The sequence below is a fragment of the Onthophagus taurus genome, chromosome 6 (assembly GCF_036711975.1).
Source record: "Onthophagus taurus isolate NC chromosome 6, IU_Otau_3.0, whole genome shotgun sequence".
Taxonomy (NCBI): Eukaryota; Metazoa; Arthropoda; class Insecta; order Coleoptera; family Scarabaeidae; genus Onthophagus; species Onthophagus taurus.
Genome location: NC_091971.1, coordinates 16,480,101 through 16,495,238, shown reverse-complemented (window position 1 = coordinate 16,495,238; position 15,138 = coordinate 16,480,101). Strand labels below are relative to the sequence as shown.

The 15,138-nt window shown below is 34.3% G+C and overlaps 1 protein-coding gene across 1 annotated transcript in view; it reads right to left on the bottom strand.

The window, feature by feature from the left end:
* Positions 1-6,959: 6,959 nt before the first annotated feature.
* Positions 6,960-15,138, bottom strand: part of LOC111423726 (T-box transcription factor TBX20-like) — a 72,335-nt gene continuing 64,156 nt past the window's right edge. Inside the window, exons 5-6 of the mRNA XM_023057045.2 lie at positions 7,674-7,750; positions 6,960-7,559 (exon numbers count right to left, since the gene is read on the bottom strand). Coding sequence (XP_022912813.1) covers positions 7,103-7,559; positions 7,674-7,750 — 534 coding nt within the window. The 3' untranslated portion in view covers positions 6,960-7,102. The remainder of the gene's footprint in view (positions 7,560-7,673; positions 7,751-15,138) is intronic.

Genomic DNA, 15,138 nt, shown 5'->3' with positions numbered 1-15,138 from the left:
TATAGTATCTATAGTAGACGCCACGAGAGCTGGTAGTAAATCATCGTTTTCCGCTGTTACAAATGCCATACGTAGTAAATTAAAATTCACAAACCGCTAGAGAGTAATGTGTGTTAGAAAGAGATAGCATTAGTTTAATATGTCTGCTGTACAATTCAAATAGCCACGTCGAAAAAGTACGTCTGTTCTTCTAAGGGATGTAACTCTATAATTATAACCTGAAATCGGAATGTCTTGTGAGCGTTGTCATGAATCTGTTAGTGTTTTCACAAGCCGAAAATGAAATAAATTAATAATTAATGAATAAATTATGAACCACTGTTTAAATAAAACTTACCTAACCCTTTGTGTCCCAAGAAGTCAAACATTTTGAAACTTTGTGACAGAATTAAAACGCTATCAAAATACACTCAGTAAAGGCCTTTGGAATAAAATTTTAGCAAAATATGCAATCCCCCTATTTTCGCATAGTCTAAGTGTCAAAAAAGATGCTAATTCAAAAATTCCTGGAAACCGTGTTTATTGAAATTAAGAAATAAAACTTATTTTAAATTGAAGCTTGAAGCTTTCTGTTTAAATCGATGTATAACAATCGATGGGTTGAATTAAAAAAATATTGAGAAAAAGAGTATTGAGTTAAAACTAACATTTTCGTATAACTTAAAAGTGTTAAAAAAGATGCTAATTTAAAAATTCCTGGAAGCCGTATTTATTGAAATTAAAGAATGAGACTTATTCTAAATTAAAGCTCAAAGCTTTCTTTTTAAAATGATGTATAATAATTGTTGGGTTGGATTGGAAAAATATTGACAAAAAACATGTTGAAACAAAACTTACATTTTCGTATAACCTAAGAGTGCCAAAAAAGATGCTAATTTAAAAATTCGTGGAAGCCGTATTTATTGAAATTAAGGAATGAAACTTATTTTAAATTAAAGCTCAAAGTTTTCTCTTTAAAATGATGTATAATAATTGTTGGGTTGGATTGGAAAAATATAGAGAAAAAAAATTTTGAAACAAAACTTACATTTTCGAATAACCTAAAAATATTAAAAATATGCTAATTTAAAAATTCCTGTATGCTGTATTTATTGAAATTAAGGAATGAAACTTATTTTAAATTAAAGCTCTAAGCTTTCTCTTTAAAATGATGTATAATAATTGTTGGGTTGGATTGGAAAAATATTAAGAAAAAAAATGTTGAAACAACACTTACATTTAAAAGAGTCAAGAAAGATGCTAACTTAAAAATTCTTAGAAACTATGTTTATTGAAATTAAGGAATGAGATTTATTTTAAATTTAAGCTCAATGTTTTCTTTTTAAAATGATCTGTAATAATCACACCTAATAACCATTTATCAAAGAAATACCTTCTTAAACAACAAAATTCAACAGTACCGCTTTTCACTAAACTTCTAACCTCACATCTGGATGAATAAGTTTAAAGTGTACCTAAAAATCCTACAGTGCGGATTGCGACGTTTTTTATACAGATTATTTCTTGTATACACTTATATAGCAGAAAGTACAGACAGCTCTAAATGCGCCGAATAGATAACTACAGTTTAAAATTACCGGTACTTTAAAGTACCGTCGGGGCACAAAGGGTTAATCCCTTGCGACCTGTAAATAACCTTTTAAAGTATTTGATAAATAAATAAATAATTACATAAATTTTATTATAAATTAATATTAACGATTTTTCGCTGCTTAACCTCTCCTAAATTTGACAATGTTTGACATATAACCTCCATTACTAACCTAACATACATTTAAATGTATGTGGTGAAATAATCTAAGTCGTACGTCCATATCTTGATTCATACCAATTTAAACGTCAAGTCACTGCCAGGTCTCGTGGTTTCTACTATAACATTATTTTATAATTGTTCAAAAAAAAAATTCTTCTATAGTTCGTTTTTTTTTCTATAATACTTGTCAATGTAAATTTTTTAGGGTTTCTGTTGGTATTATCTAGGACCCTTATAAAATTTACGTTATTTTCCTGATTTTTAGTAACATTTTCAGTAACTACATAGTTGAGGTTAAAATACTAATAAATTTGTAGATAAATACGATTTTAACGAAGTACATATTTATTGTAAAAACGTGCTAAAAAGTAATTAAATAGAACAAAACACCTTTTCTAGGTAAGTAAATGGCAAATAAACACCCCACAACATTTTTTATGCACCTTTTCTTTTGGAATAACGAAAGCTCAAACGTTAGTGTGACGTATCTATTTCAAAACATGATAAAACAAAATTCCTTGTTAATTTTGCCAACTTTACAACAATTTGACAGGTATTATAGAAAAAAAATGAACTATACGATCAATACGATAATCAAACAAGACTAAACTACTGGTAGGGTAAAACGCCAGTAATTGACCGTTGGTCAGTGTTTGACCGTTTTTGTAAAAAAATGTGAAAAATAAGGATCCAAGGAATATCTAAAAAAATATAAATATATCCATAAATAGCCACCAGTCTCCTCTTCACCCCCTAGTACACAAAAAGTCCACAACCATACCGTTCTTAAGTTTTTGTTGTTTAATTTCGCGCTAACTGCCGGCCTATTCGCATCGTGCTAAAAAGCGTAATTTTTATGTTTAGAAATTCGCCCAAACAGGGTAGTACTATTCAGCCGTACTTGCATGTATGATGTTTTTTTTTGTTTGCCAGTGATCTAATAATGTTTTCTATTGGTTATATTAAAAAAAATACCGCTTTAATTAATTGTTTGTTGAAATAACGCCGGTCAATGACTGGTAGTTCTAAATTTAATTAAAAATTAGTGTTTGACCAAACGGTCAATTACTAAACGAATTGGTTGTTTTATAATCTCACAAGGATTTATATTTGATTACTAAAATGGAAAAATGTGTAATACCTGTTTTTAAAACTTATATCTTCCCGTTTAAGTTGTTTAGTATTTGACCAACACTTTTATACTTTAAAAGTGAGATACAATCAGTTTAAATATGCGGTCAATTACTGGTTCCTCTTTTGGTCATTTATAGGACACACTCAAAACTGAGTTTTTAACCGATTTTAAATGTTATAAATATTTAAACGTAATATAAATATAAGTGTAAATGTTTGATTCTTTTCTATTTTTTTAAACCTTTTTTATAACAATAAAAGTAATTGACCGCACTTAAGCAGTAATGAGTCAAAAATTATCAAAAAATCGAAAATCTATATGGAAAATTTAGTAAATATGAATCAGGTTAACATTTCTTCAGTACCAATATGATAACGAAGCCTAAGATTAAAAATAGTGAAGAAGATCTTCAAAAGACTCTCGATGTAAGAAGTAGGGGCTTCTTATGAAAAAGCAGCCAAGATGTTTAACGTTCCAAAGTAAAATCTTATTTATAAAGAAAAAGGAAAAACACCAGTGCAGAGGAAAATGGGCCCACCAGCATTTTAAAATTCTGATAAAGAAAAACTGCTAGTTGAATGGTTGTTTCATTTAGCAGATAGGGGTTTTCCTGTTTCAAAAACCAAGTTGGAAAACTCAAAATTTGCTCCATTTTTAAAAGATGTTCTTAGAGAGTCAAAAAATATAAACATTTTTTTGTGAACAAAATAGTATGAAAAAATAAAGAAAATGAATATTCTATATAATTATTAAGTGTCGGTCAAACATTGACGGTTTTAAGGTCAAAGACTAGATATTATTGGTCAAGTAATGTAACCAAAGTGGTCAAACACTAAATGCGAAATACTGGTTTCCTTTTTAATTTTTAAAAAATATTACATCATGATGTTATATTTTATATGTAGGGTAAGTAACTTTAAATGAATCAGATGTGTATTTGATCATATTTTGATCATTTTATGTAAAGGCAGAGGGATCTACAAGAAAAATAATATGGCTCGGTCAAACACTGACATTAAAAAATCCTTAACAGGTCAAACACTGGTGCGTTTACCCTAAACGGTTATTATTACAATACTTACCTTGCCGTGCTGTTTTATACGCTCCTGTCTAGAGTATACTCACAATAATAAAGATTTGATGCTGAAAAACGCAGACAATCACGAACACAACACCCAATACAAAAAAAATATTGTGACTCCATATCACCGTCAAATTATATAACGCACTACCATTGGAAACAAGAAGCATGGAAGTAAAACAGTTTCGAATCACTGTCAAGAATTTCCTCTTGATACTGTGCAAGAATACTTTGAATGGATGACCGAGAAATGAATCATCGGAAATAGTTATATTTTATTATTTATAATTGGCATTTCCTTTATGTGAACATTATTATTTGTTTCCTTTTCTTTTGACGTCAATACTGTACCATGCTGTTCTAAGTTTAAATAAAGTTATTATTATTATTATATTAGCGTTATAGCGAAATTCGAAAGAGATTTCGAATCGGGCATTTCCACTTTCATATTGGTCAAAGATTAAGCTTTCGAATGAGACATTCTTCATCGAAATCGGTTCACTGGTTCTTTTGTTATAATCAAAATACTATACATGTAAAATCCTATCTAATTGGGGGCTAACTTCGCATAGGTCAAATATTAATGTATCATAACGGAACTTTTCAGCTGCTAGCTTGCATCAAAGTTTCATCAAACCAGTATCTGTGAAGCGATGCTATAATTGCAAAAAAGGTATTGATAACATAAGTGATCTTGTTTAGACTTGATCATTTCTTAATTTTTCAAAGAAATTTCTAATTTTTTTATGATTTATCTCATAATAAGATTGTATGGGATTATACAAAATTACACTCTTGACTTAAAAATAAGGAATTTAAATGAGATACGATCAATTCAGAGAGTTTAAAATCCCAGTAACACTTACTGAAATTAAGCAATTTACGAAAATCACCGGCGTAAATCTCTGAAGCGACAAGAGGTATCAAGGGGTAAACATATCTGCCATTAATTAATTCCCTTGTCGGGTCTCGTTCGGCGGTGGGACGAGGGCCGCTTATCTCAACGCGGTAATCGTCATTTAAAATGCAAGAATTCCACTCGGGAACGCTACTCGTGTCAATGTCTGGCGACCATTAGGGGCCCGCATCAGATACGGCCGTGTAAACACAATACGCACACGAAGATGACCGTCTCTGATAGTATGTCAAGACTCGTCCACACCGTGACGCTTCAACTAATCAAAAGAAAAACGAATTAAAAAAAAGAAGAAATTAAAAGAAAGATTAAGAAAGTTTTGGTTTTTAAAGAATTTATTAATTTTGATAAAGTATGTCATTTGGTTGTTCAAAAAGAAGAACAATCACGTATAAGATAAGAAAAGAACGTGAAACTACAAGAGTTGAAGAGAATCCTTCGAGGCGCAACACGAAATGATAATTATCTTTAGTCAATACATGTCCCGAAGACATTTCTTTATCCGGTGGTCTTCATCAATCATCCGGGGCATTAGGCTTGGGCTGCGAGAGACCGACCTCTACAGTCTACCGTTCGCAGCCCAACCGAAGAGGACACGCCGCCATTAATCAAAAAAACCATGAAGAAAAAAAATTACTTTTTACGGTTTGGCAACGCCGGTTACGACGACGACGTTGCCGAGCGATTATATAGCTTCTTCTGGTGCGATTGATGACGTGTACGGACACGGTTTGTCTCCTTCTAATGGCTCCAACAGTTTCTTGAGGTCTCCCAGATGACGACAAATGCCACGGTTTGATGATTGCAGAGAAAACGATTTGGATATATCTAAATGATTTTGAGCTACCCGTTTTCGACGAGAGATGAGGAGATGAAAGATGACGTCCGACACATTAATGATGTGTTATTTAGCGAAAGATTTCTTTTGTAGAAAAATAAATAAAACAACTTCAGTTTTTTTTTATTAATCGATAAAAACTCTTCGTACTTTGTAGTAATTATGTCGAAAAAATGTATGTATTTTTATGAACCGTAAAACCCAAATAAGGACCCGCTTCCGTGAGTCACTCTTCTGTCGGTGAAACTAATTAACCAATCTGCTGTCGAAATCAAGCCCGTTAAGCCGACTTGGGGTCGACATAAATATAAATTAGCGATCCTTAACGAGTGAACGAAGTGACTTTAGATATGATTTAAATTACTTTACCCAAGCTAATTGCGTCTGAGGTTAATGAAAAAGTCCCAAAAGTTTCCATCGATTTTAATATACGAGAAAATTTGCTGCTTTGTCAATTCACACTCGTCGTTTGGGGTTAATGGGTTTGCCCTGAATTTTAGGGATAATTTATGGACTAAAATTTTAATATCAACATTGAATATGCAGATTTAAAAAAAGACTTTTGTAACCTCTTTGTTGTTAATAAATAATATTGCCAAATTAAAATCTTGATACAAAATCCCCACATATTTTTCAGTACTTTAATTTTAATATTGAAACATTTTTTCATACTCACCTGACCGCCTATAACTTAACTTGATTGATGTTTATCATTAAAGAAAAGCGGATATTTAAAAAGTAATTAAGTGCTACATTAAAATAATTTAAAAAATATCTTTAAACCTTGAAAAGTATCAAAGAAGACACCTGCTTGTGTAAATGAAGAGGTAATTAATACTTATTAACAACCACTAAACAGGGCACATAAACATCATCGTAAAATGAGACATATTTTATTAATTTTCATCGTTCATTTACATAATAATTTATACACACATCGAAATTAAACATACAAGCCCATGCGTATTCATATCCGATTTTCGGGTGACTTTACGCTTTCGTTTTCCATTTCAAAATCTAATCGAAATAAAATTGATTTAAAGAAATAATTAAAATGGATCGGAAAAGAAGAAAATACAGTTGGAACGAGACCAAACGATTAAATTAATTAATTAATTAACATTCTACAGTTTTAGTTATCTTACTAATCATCGCAAAAAAATGCCATCGGATAAACGATTAACTTAACGCATTAGTTCTCGCGCCGTAATAAATTAAAAATAATTACAATAATAGTTAAAAAGGGGTCGCATGTATATTTACAATCATATTATTATTTTTTACAACATTTTGTAATTATTGACAGCTGTAATAATTCGTTAGCTTGTACTTGTTAAAACTTTTCAGCGCCGAACCAGTTATATCACAATCGCGAGGTCCTAAGAAGGGCTGCTAGGTTCATGATCATCCCTTAAACTCGTATCGGGTGAAGATCTTGGGGGTGGAACATAAGGGGAGAATCGATGTTGAGCTAAAGGCCTTGATAAAGGTGAAATAGGCGATGTTAATTGTGATGAACCAGCTGCTGCCACAGCAAGTTGATGTTGGTGTTGAGCTGCTAGAAGAGAAGGTCCCAGGCAAGCCCATTGATTCCATAAGACACCCGGGGGAACCGCAGTTGTTTGGGAACCTCCCGCACCGTAAAGTCCTCCCATAAGTGTACCATAAGGTCCTGCCGCTGCAGCAGCAGCAGCTCTTAAAAAAAGTTGAGACCGAGCTGCCAATATCGCTTTATCTTCCAAAGATAAATTGTTATTATGAGTGTCTAACTCAACAAATGGTCGTAACGGTGAACGAAGATAATGTTGTTCTGCCAACATTGACTCCATGGTTTCTCTGAAAAAAAATTACAATGTAGTCTTTCATAATGGACCAAATTAAGTAGGGACGTTTTAAAAATATCCCAGTAGTCATTAACAAGGGGCACCCAAAAACATCTCAAGAACTCACCGCTCGAACTCCGTCAGTCTGGAGGAATCCCTGAAGCCCTTGGCAAATGGGTTGCTGTCAATCTTCAGTTTGGTAATCTGTAACAAGACGTCCCATTAATTTCGATACGCGAGATCCGCCGAGAACGCGCACGAGAGATGCTTATTCATCGGTCTCTTTTCTCTTTCCTCCTTGTCTTCGTCTTCTTCGCGTCGACGGAGTCTCGAGAGAAGGAGAGATTAATACACGAGGGGTCAACACCTTGACCTCGGTGCACACTCTGGGTACGTGTAAATAAAAACCGAGTATTCATAAACAATGTACGTCAATTAAAGCGATGACATAAAAATTTAATGCAACATTTTTTTGAAAAAATTCTTTATGTAAAATAAATTTTTCGAATATGTTGTGTAATTCGGTTCAGGAGTAAACATCAGAAGCAGGATTCCGCTAAAAACCAGTCACTGCGTAAAATATCAGATTTCCACCGCTCCCAGTATACTGTTACAGTCTTGAAAAAAATCGTCTTCGAACCGAAGAATTCCTGTTGCCGTTGTTGTTGCTTCGCGCAGGATATTTGGGATGCCACGGTGCACGTCCTAACGGGGACCACGGTGTTGCCACGCGAATATTTCGCAGGACCGGGCGCATTCAATTCGGCATAACTAATGTACAACACGTATTAAGAATGCCAAGACGTGGTATCTCGCGTCATCTTGGGGCCTCCGCCCGTGCGTCATAACGTGGGCAGGTCGCTGGCCCTCGAGTCACCCAGGGGGGCGCCGCATTCCGGTCATAGTATATCGGGTGCTGTCACTCCCCGTGAACAGATAATTGGCCCACCCCAGGAGCTCAGTCCTGTTTGTTTTACTGATTCCCCTACCTTATTGATGAACGTTTAGAAGCACTACCTAATTATTTATGGTAATTAATAAATCATTTTTTTTATTAAAAATTATCCGTCCGTTATTGCCAAAAGTCCGTTATTTGAAAAATTGTATTAGTTAATGAAAAATATAGAATAATTTAACGCTGAATAACAATTAAAGCTAAAATAAAGACTAGGATTTAAACACCAAAGTCCGTTTCAAGCAAAGTGAGCTTGATCTCACTTGGCTTTACAAAGTTCTGGTAGTCGTGATACTCGATTTTAGTGATGAAACGGATAGTGATTTTGCGAAAAGATATTCGACATCCCCTTCGGCCGAATATCCGGCTACCCGGCATATCTATACGGCCATTATGGTCATAATTTCTGGTGCATTTCTGATGTGATAGATATTGCCACATTATTGCGATATTTGAATAACAATGAAATTAATAAGAAAGCTGATAAGATATGTCAATTTATTTGATACAAAATGAACATTTTTGATGCTGATTTAACTCACGAAGCAACTCTAAAAATTATTATCGATGAAAATTACGACATCGAAAATTTCATCAAAACTTCAAATATTGTTTTCTCCAAAACTAAAAGTTATTTTTCAAAATGGGTTGGTTCATTGGAAAGAAGACACTTTTATTAACGCTTTGGGAAATTTTTATACTTATATTCCAAGAAATGAATCTTATAAGAATTTTTAAAGCTTAATCGGCGAAAATTGCAAAATTCGAAAAAATTCTCGATTATTTCAAAAATTTATTTCTCAAAAACTAAAAGTGATTTTTCAAAACGGCTTGTTGCATTAAAAAGAGGATATTTTAATTAATAATTGGTGATATTTCCACAAGGATCCTTCAAGAAATTAATTTTATAGCCAATTTTGAAAATTATCGATGAAAATTGCGACATCAAAAATTTTACCAAACTTCAAATATTGTTTTCTCAAAAACTAAAAGTTATTTTTCAAAACGTGTTGGTTCATTGGAGAGAGGACACTTTTATTAACATTTTGGGAGATTTACATACTCATATTCCAAGAAATGGATCTTATAAGAAATTTTAAAACTTAATCAGTGAAAATTGCAAAATTCGAAAAAATTGTCGATTATTTCAAAAATTTTTTTCTCAAAAACTAAAAGTGATTTTTCAATATGGCTTTTTGCATTAAAAAGAGGATACTTTAATTAATAATTGGTGATATTTCCACAAGGATCCTTCAAGAAATTATTTTTATAGCGAATTTTGAAAATTATCGATGAAAATTGCGACATCGAAAATTTGATCAAAACTTCAAATATTGTTTTCTCAAAAACTAAAAGTTATTTTTCAAATCGTGCTGGTTCATTGGAAAGAGGACACTTTTATTAACATTTTGGGAGATATACATACTCATATTCCAAGAAATGGATTTTATACGAATTTTTAAAACTTAATCGACGAAAATTGGAAAATTTGAAAAAATTGTCGATCATTTCAAAAATGTATTTCTCAAAAACTAAAAGTGATTTTTCAAAACGGCTTGTTGCATTAAAAAGAGGATACTTTAATTAATAATTGGTGATATTTCCACAAGGATCCTTCAAGAAATGAATTTTATAGCGAAATTTGAAAATTATCGATGAAAATTGCGATATCGAAAATTTTATCAAAACTTAAAAACTAAAAGTTATTTTTCAAATCGTGTTGGTTCATTGGAAAGAGGACACTTTTATTAACACTTTGGAAAATTTTCATACTCATATTCCAAGAAATGGATATTATGCGAATTTTTAAAACTTAATCGGCAAAATTTGCAAAATTCGAAAAAATTGTTGGATATCCGTTCCACCACTACTCGATTTCACCAAACTTTATGCTGTAAGAAAATGTGTGAAATTACACTGGCCAAAGTCTTCTACCAACAGTATTTAGACTTTTGGAAGAAGTGTGGTCTTGATGTTGGTGATACTTATAATCTTCCATTTATTTCGTCTCACTTGGTTTCACAAAGTCTTGGTGTTTGTAATACTTCTGGTCTAGTCAATCTTTAAATTACAAGAAAATGTGTAGATTTACGCTGGAAAAAGTTTTCTACTAGTTTTGCAAGCAGTGTGGTCTTGGTGTTTGTGATAGTTGGGGCGGCCGACGTCTTCGAAGTCGGCCGAGATTGTTTCGTCCATCCGTTTTTAGCACGGTAATACGCTAACCAGCTTACATCTTGTTGACTCTCTTATTACCATCTTACGTTTAGTTTTTGAAGTAGAGACAGCTATGGTTCAGGGCTTCAGAAAATAGTATTTAACCTTTTGCCAACATATCAAGTCATTTGCCAATTGTATGCAGTCGTCCATTAGCCTGTTAATGGATTAGTCTTCTGCCAGCAGTATATAATTTGGCAATTAAGGTCTCCACGTCCATCATGGTCAAAGTTAATTGAGAAAGGACACAGGTTGATCCACTATGATTATTTATTAGTTTAATTCAGTACTACAATGTTTCGCTTATAGCATGAGCGTCTTCAGGTACGACTAGAATAATAACTTAGTATTAAACAGATTGACATCTAAGTATCTCTAGGAGATTGGAGTATAAAAGATGGAAATTAAATTAAAAATAAGAATAAAATTAATGATTTTACCGTCAAAACTAAGAAAAGGTGTTAACGTGAAAAACAGTCTTGTGAAAAATTCCTTGGTTAAACCCTAACGTTGAGCATTGGAAAAATTATTTATTGGTAAAATGCTGAAGGCAGGCGTAAAAACTGTAAAAACTGGAGGCGGTGTGATACAAAGAATTTTGAGCGTTATAAATCTAAAGTAAATATAAAAGTTAATTAAGTATTTGCGAAGAAAATTAATGAAAAAATTACCGAAAAAGTGGAGCCGTGTGCACATGGCGACAGTTTACATAGGAATGAAGTTACAACTTAAAAATAAAGTTGGTAATAAGATTATTGTAACAAACCAATGCAAGGGCGGTAAAGGCATTAAACCAATAAACAATCATCGTGGATCGAACTGTGTCCTTTTTCAATTAGCAGTATGTTTTTGTAATCTTTTGCCAATAGTATCTAATCTTCTGCAAGTAGTATGTAGTCGTCCATTATCAGTATCTAGCCTCTTGTCGACACTATAGTCCTTTTTACCAGCATTATTTAGTGTTCTGCAAGTAATGTGGTCTTGGTGTTTGAGATTCAAGATCTCGCAAAATTTGGTACGCTGGTCGGTTTACATCTAATTGACAAATTAACTCAAGCCAAGCCAAGCCAAGCAAAACTAAAGTAAGAGAAATCAAAACCTACTCAAGCCAAGTCAAACCATCCTTAGTTACAGCAACCCAAGCCACAACCTCACTTCCCAAACCATCCTAACCTAAGCTGAGCCCATTTTTTTATGCTGAAAAGGTGTCTTGTATGTCTCTTAAGATGGCTAAACCCGAATGTTTTTAATTCTAGGTCTAGTGTTAGTTCTAGTGCTAGTTCTAGACCTACACTAGACCTAGAACTAGAAAGTTTTGGGGTTAGCCGTGTATCTAGAGATACAGTAAAGTGCCGATTATCCGCGGACCGTTTAACCGGGGTTTAAAAATTAATTTATGTATTTTAACAACAAATTCTTTACGTACTTCGTCACGCCTAATTTCTTTTCGAAAAAAAATCTATATTATGTATCGATATGTAGACATTTTTGAAATGTGGTTTAGAAATAAATTTGGTCTACACGTCAAAAAAATATATAGACGGCAAAGGTCTCCCTCAAAAAGCACTACTCCTTCTTGATAATGCGCCATCTCATCCACCAGTTGAAGCGTTGTCAGCTGAGAACGAGAATATCACAGTTTTGTATCTTCCGCCAGATGTGATCGTCCTAATTCAACCCATGGATCAGAGCATGAAGAGGTTGTACAGAAAAAAATTAATGATGGATCTAGTCGAGTCGCAAAAGACAACAATGCTCCTTTACAGTTTTGGAAATCAATTATGCTTCGAGATGCTGTATACAACATATCGTATGGCCGGGAAAATGTGAAAGCTACCACAATTGAAAAATATTTTAACAATATTTTATGAGATGAATCAGCTAAAGAATACGTAATTGATAGTGATGAACCTTTAGATGCGTTTCAGTCGTTAAAAAATGTTCAGGGCTGTGAAGAACTGGATGACGAAAATATTCTGGAGTGGCTAAATATTGCCTCGAATGCTTTGGACTGTGAACACATGACCGACGATGATCTAGTATCTAGTCGATAGTGTCACCAAACCAATCTCTGAACCGAGTTCACTCCAAGAATGTAGTGACGATGACGTAGAAGATGACACCTTAGAACTACAATCCAAAGTCAGCTGCAAGGAAACGCAAGATAATATTTAATAAATAACTTTCATTCTCGAATGCAAAAGTATCACTTCGCTATCTTGTATCAAAAATAACTAGTTTATTATTATTATTTAGTTTTATAGTAAAGAAGATTGTTTTGCACCAGTTTATTTCTTTCATTATACAATTCTCGGCACTTTACTGTATTTTGTAATACTATGACTTAAAAATATTTTGTCCGTTATATCCGAAGTCGGTTCTAACGCTATCGGTTATATCGTGGTTTAACAGTATTTGGTGTTATGTGTTGAGTGAAACAAAATATATGATTATGAAAGAATTATTACATCTTTTATAATACATTGTAGGTGCTTGTTTTCATCGATGGTGGTCCAATTCTGCCATTAGGTAATAAATCCCGTCGTGCGAACACATATTAAATTTTTACAGCGTTATATAAAGCGTACTAAAAATATCGGGAGCGCAAGAGGTTTTTCTGACATGTGGCTCGAGTCGCAATAGAAACCTTTTGTACAGTTTATTATGTTGTAAACAGTAACGGTAAAGACGCTCTTGAACGCGTTTCAACCTTTTAATAAACAGGAACGTTGAAATAGATGCTTTGATGTGCAGGTCACCCTTTAACTGTTTCGTTTACAACCCGATTGTAATCCGTGAAGCTTTTGCCGGTTTCTGTTCGTTTACAGAAAGACCAGACGAGAGTTTGTTGTGGACTCGTTTAACTAAATCGATAAATCCACTTATAAGGCATCTGGAAGTGTCGCCACTACTCTGACATGGCGTAGTAATTCGCTATGGTAAAAGCAAAGCGGATGGCAAGCAGTAGCTGGCAGGGGCCGTTTTATTGCGAACGAGCAACGTTTGACGATCCTGTTACAGCTTAATGCGCCCATTAAGCGTTTACGACGCGTAACTGCCGCGCGTTGTCAATTTACGCGTTGAAAAAAAAAGCGTATTACGCACGTAAATTATGCAAATGTAACGCGTAAGCGTCTGAAAAGCCGTTAGTGGAACTCGAACATCGTAAATAAATATGATGTCAGAAGAGAAACAGAAGAAAGAGCTCGAGACAAACACATAAACTTTTTACTTTTTCAGTAAAAAAATTTAAAGTATCTGAAGGTTACGAACAGAAGTGGGAGAAGAAAGAAGAGAAAAGGAAATGTAGCGAGAAACAACCCATAAACCACCTTCACACATGCGCTACTCTTCTTCTAGGTGCTATATTTCACGTGGACGTCGCTGTACACGTGCGTCGCGATAAAGATAGGGATCTAGTTGCCACCGCCACCATCGCCACCCGAGGGTACTTTTATACTACACCTCCTCTAAAAGCGTTTCGTGAAAATTTTACGACCTTACCTTGAAGGGTCGTCTTCGTCGCGTCACCAACACCGAAACGATATTATTCAATTCCGTTTTAGTATGTTTCGCATTAAAAAAAAACGAAACAAAAAAGGAACAACGAATCATCGAAATAACGACGTTATCTCGACACGCACGGCGACAAATAGCGGGGGCTAGATAAAAATCGCATTAAATTAAGATTTGTGACCAACGGAGGCGAGAGGGAACCTATCAAGAGCACGTAGTCCGGGACCAAGAGTCGACTTTATAAATGGTAATCGTAAACGAACATCTTGTTAGGCCCCTTGTACGCTGTCACTGCCGATTAGGGACCGTAGAGCGCTGGTCGCCCCTCTACAGGGAAACTATTCGAACATGTCGAACGACTTGTCCAATTCAAAAAATTTTTAAGCAAAGTTTACACTTACAACAATAAGATGAATAAAAACAAAAATTTAAAAAAAAATGAATCTTCTTTTTAAGTGTCAAATAACTTCTCATCGTAGCAGTTCCATTCTAAGCGTCTTCGCCCCATAAATAATCGTCTCGGACGCCTCGTTACGCCATCCGAGAGTCGTGTACAAGTTCGTTCTTCAAGTTGGGGAGCCTTGCCGCTCTCATAGTTCCATCTACTGCGAGTGTAAGATCTCATTAGCTGCTCCCTCACACATGACTAGCGAAGGCATCGTGTATAACGTACATCTCTCTGCATACCTACGTTCGGATATATATGCGTATGTTGTGAAATGTGTCATGTCGCCGGTCGGATGCAGGTCCCCCCGGTAATCCGTCACTCGACGAGGGCACCGCATCACGTGTGCTGCGTCACACAGACGGTGTCGCGCCACACACACGCTCCTTGTGAAACGTCCCGTCTCATTTAAAAACTATTATTTATGTTCGGGGTGGAACGCTACTGGCATGCGCTACGCTA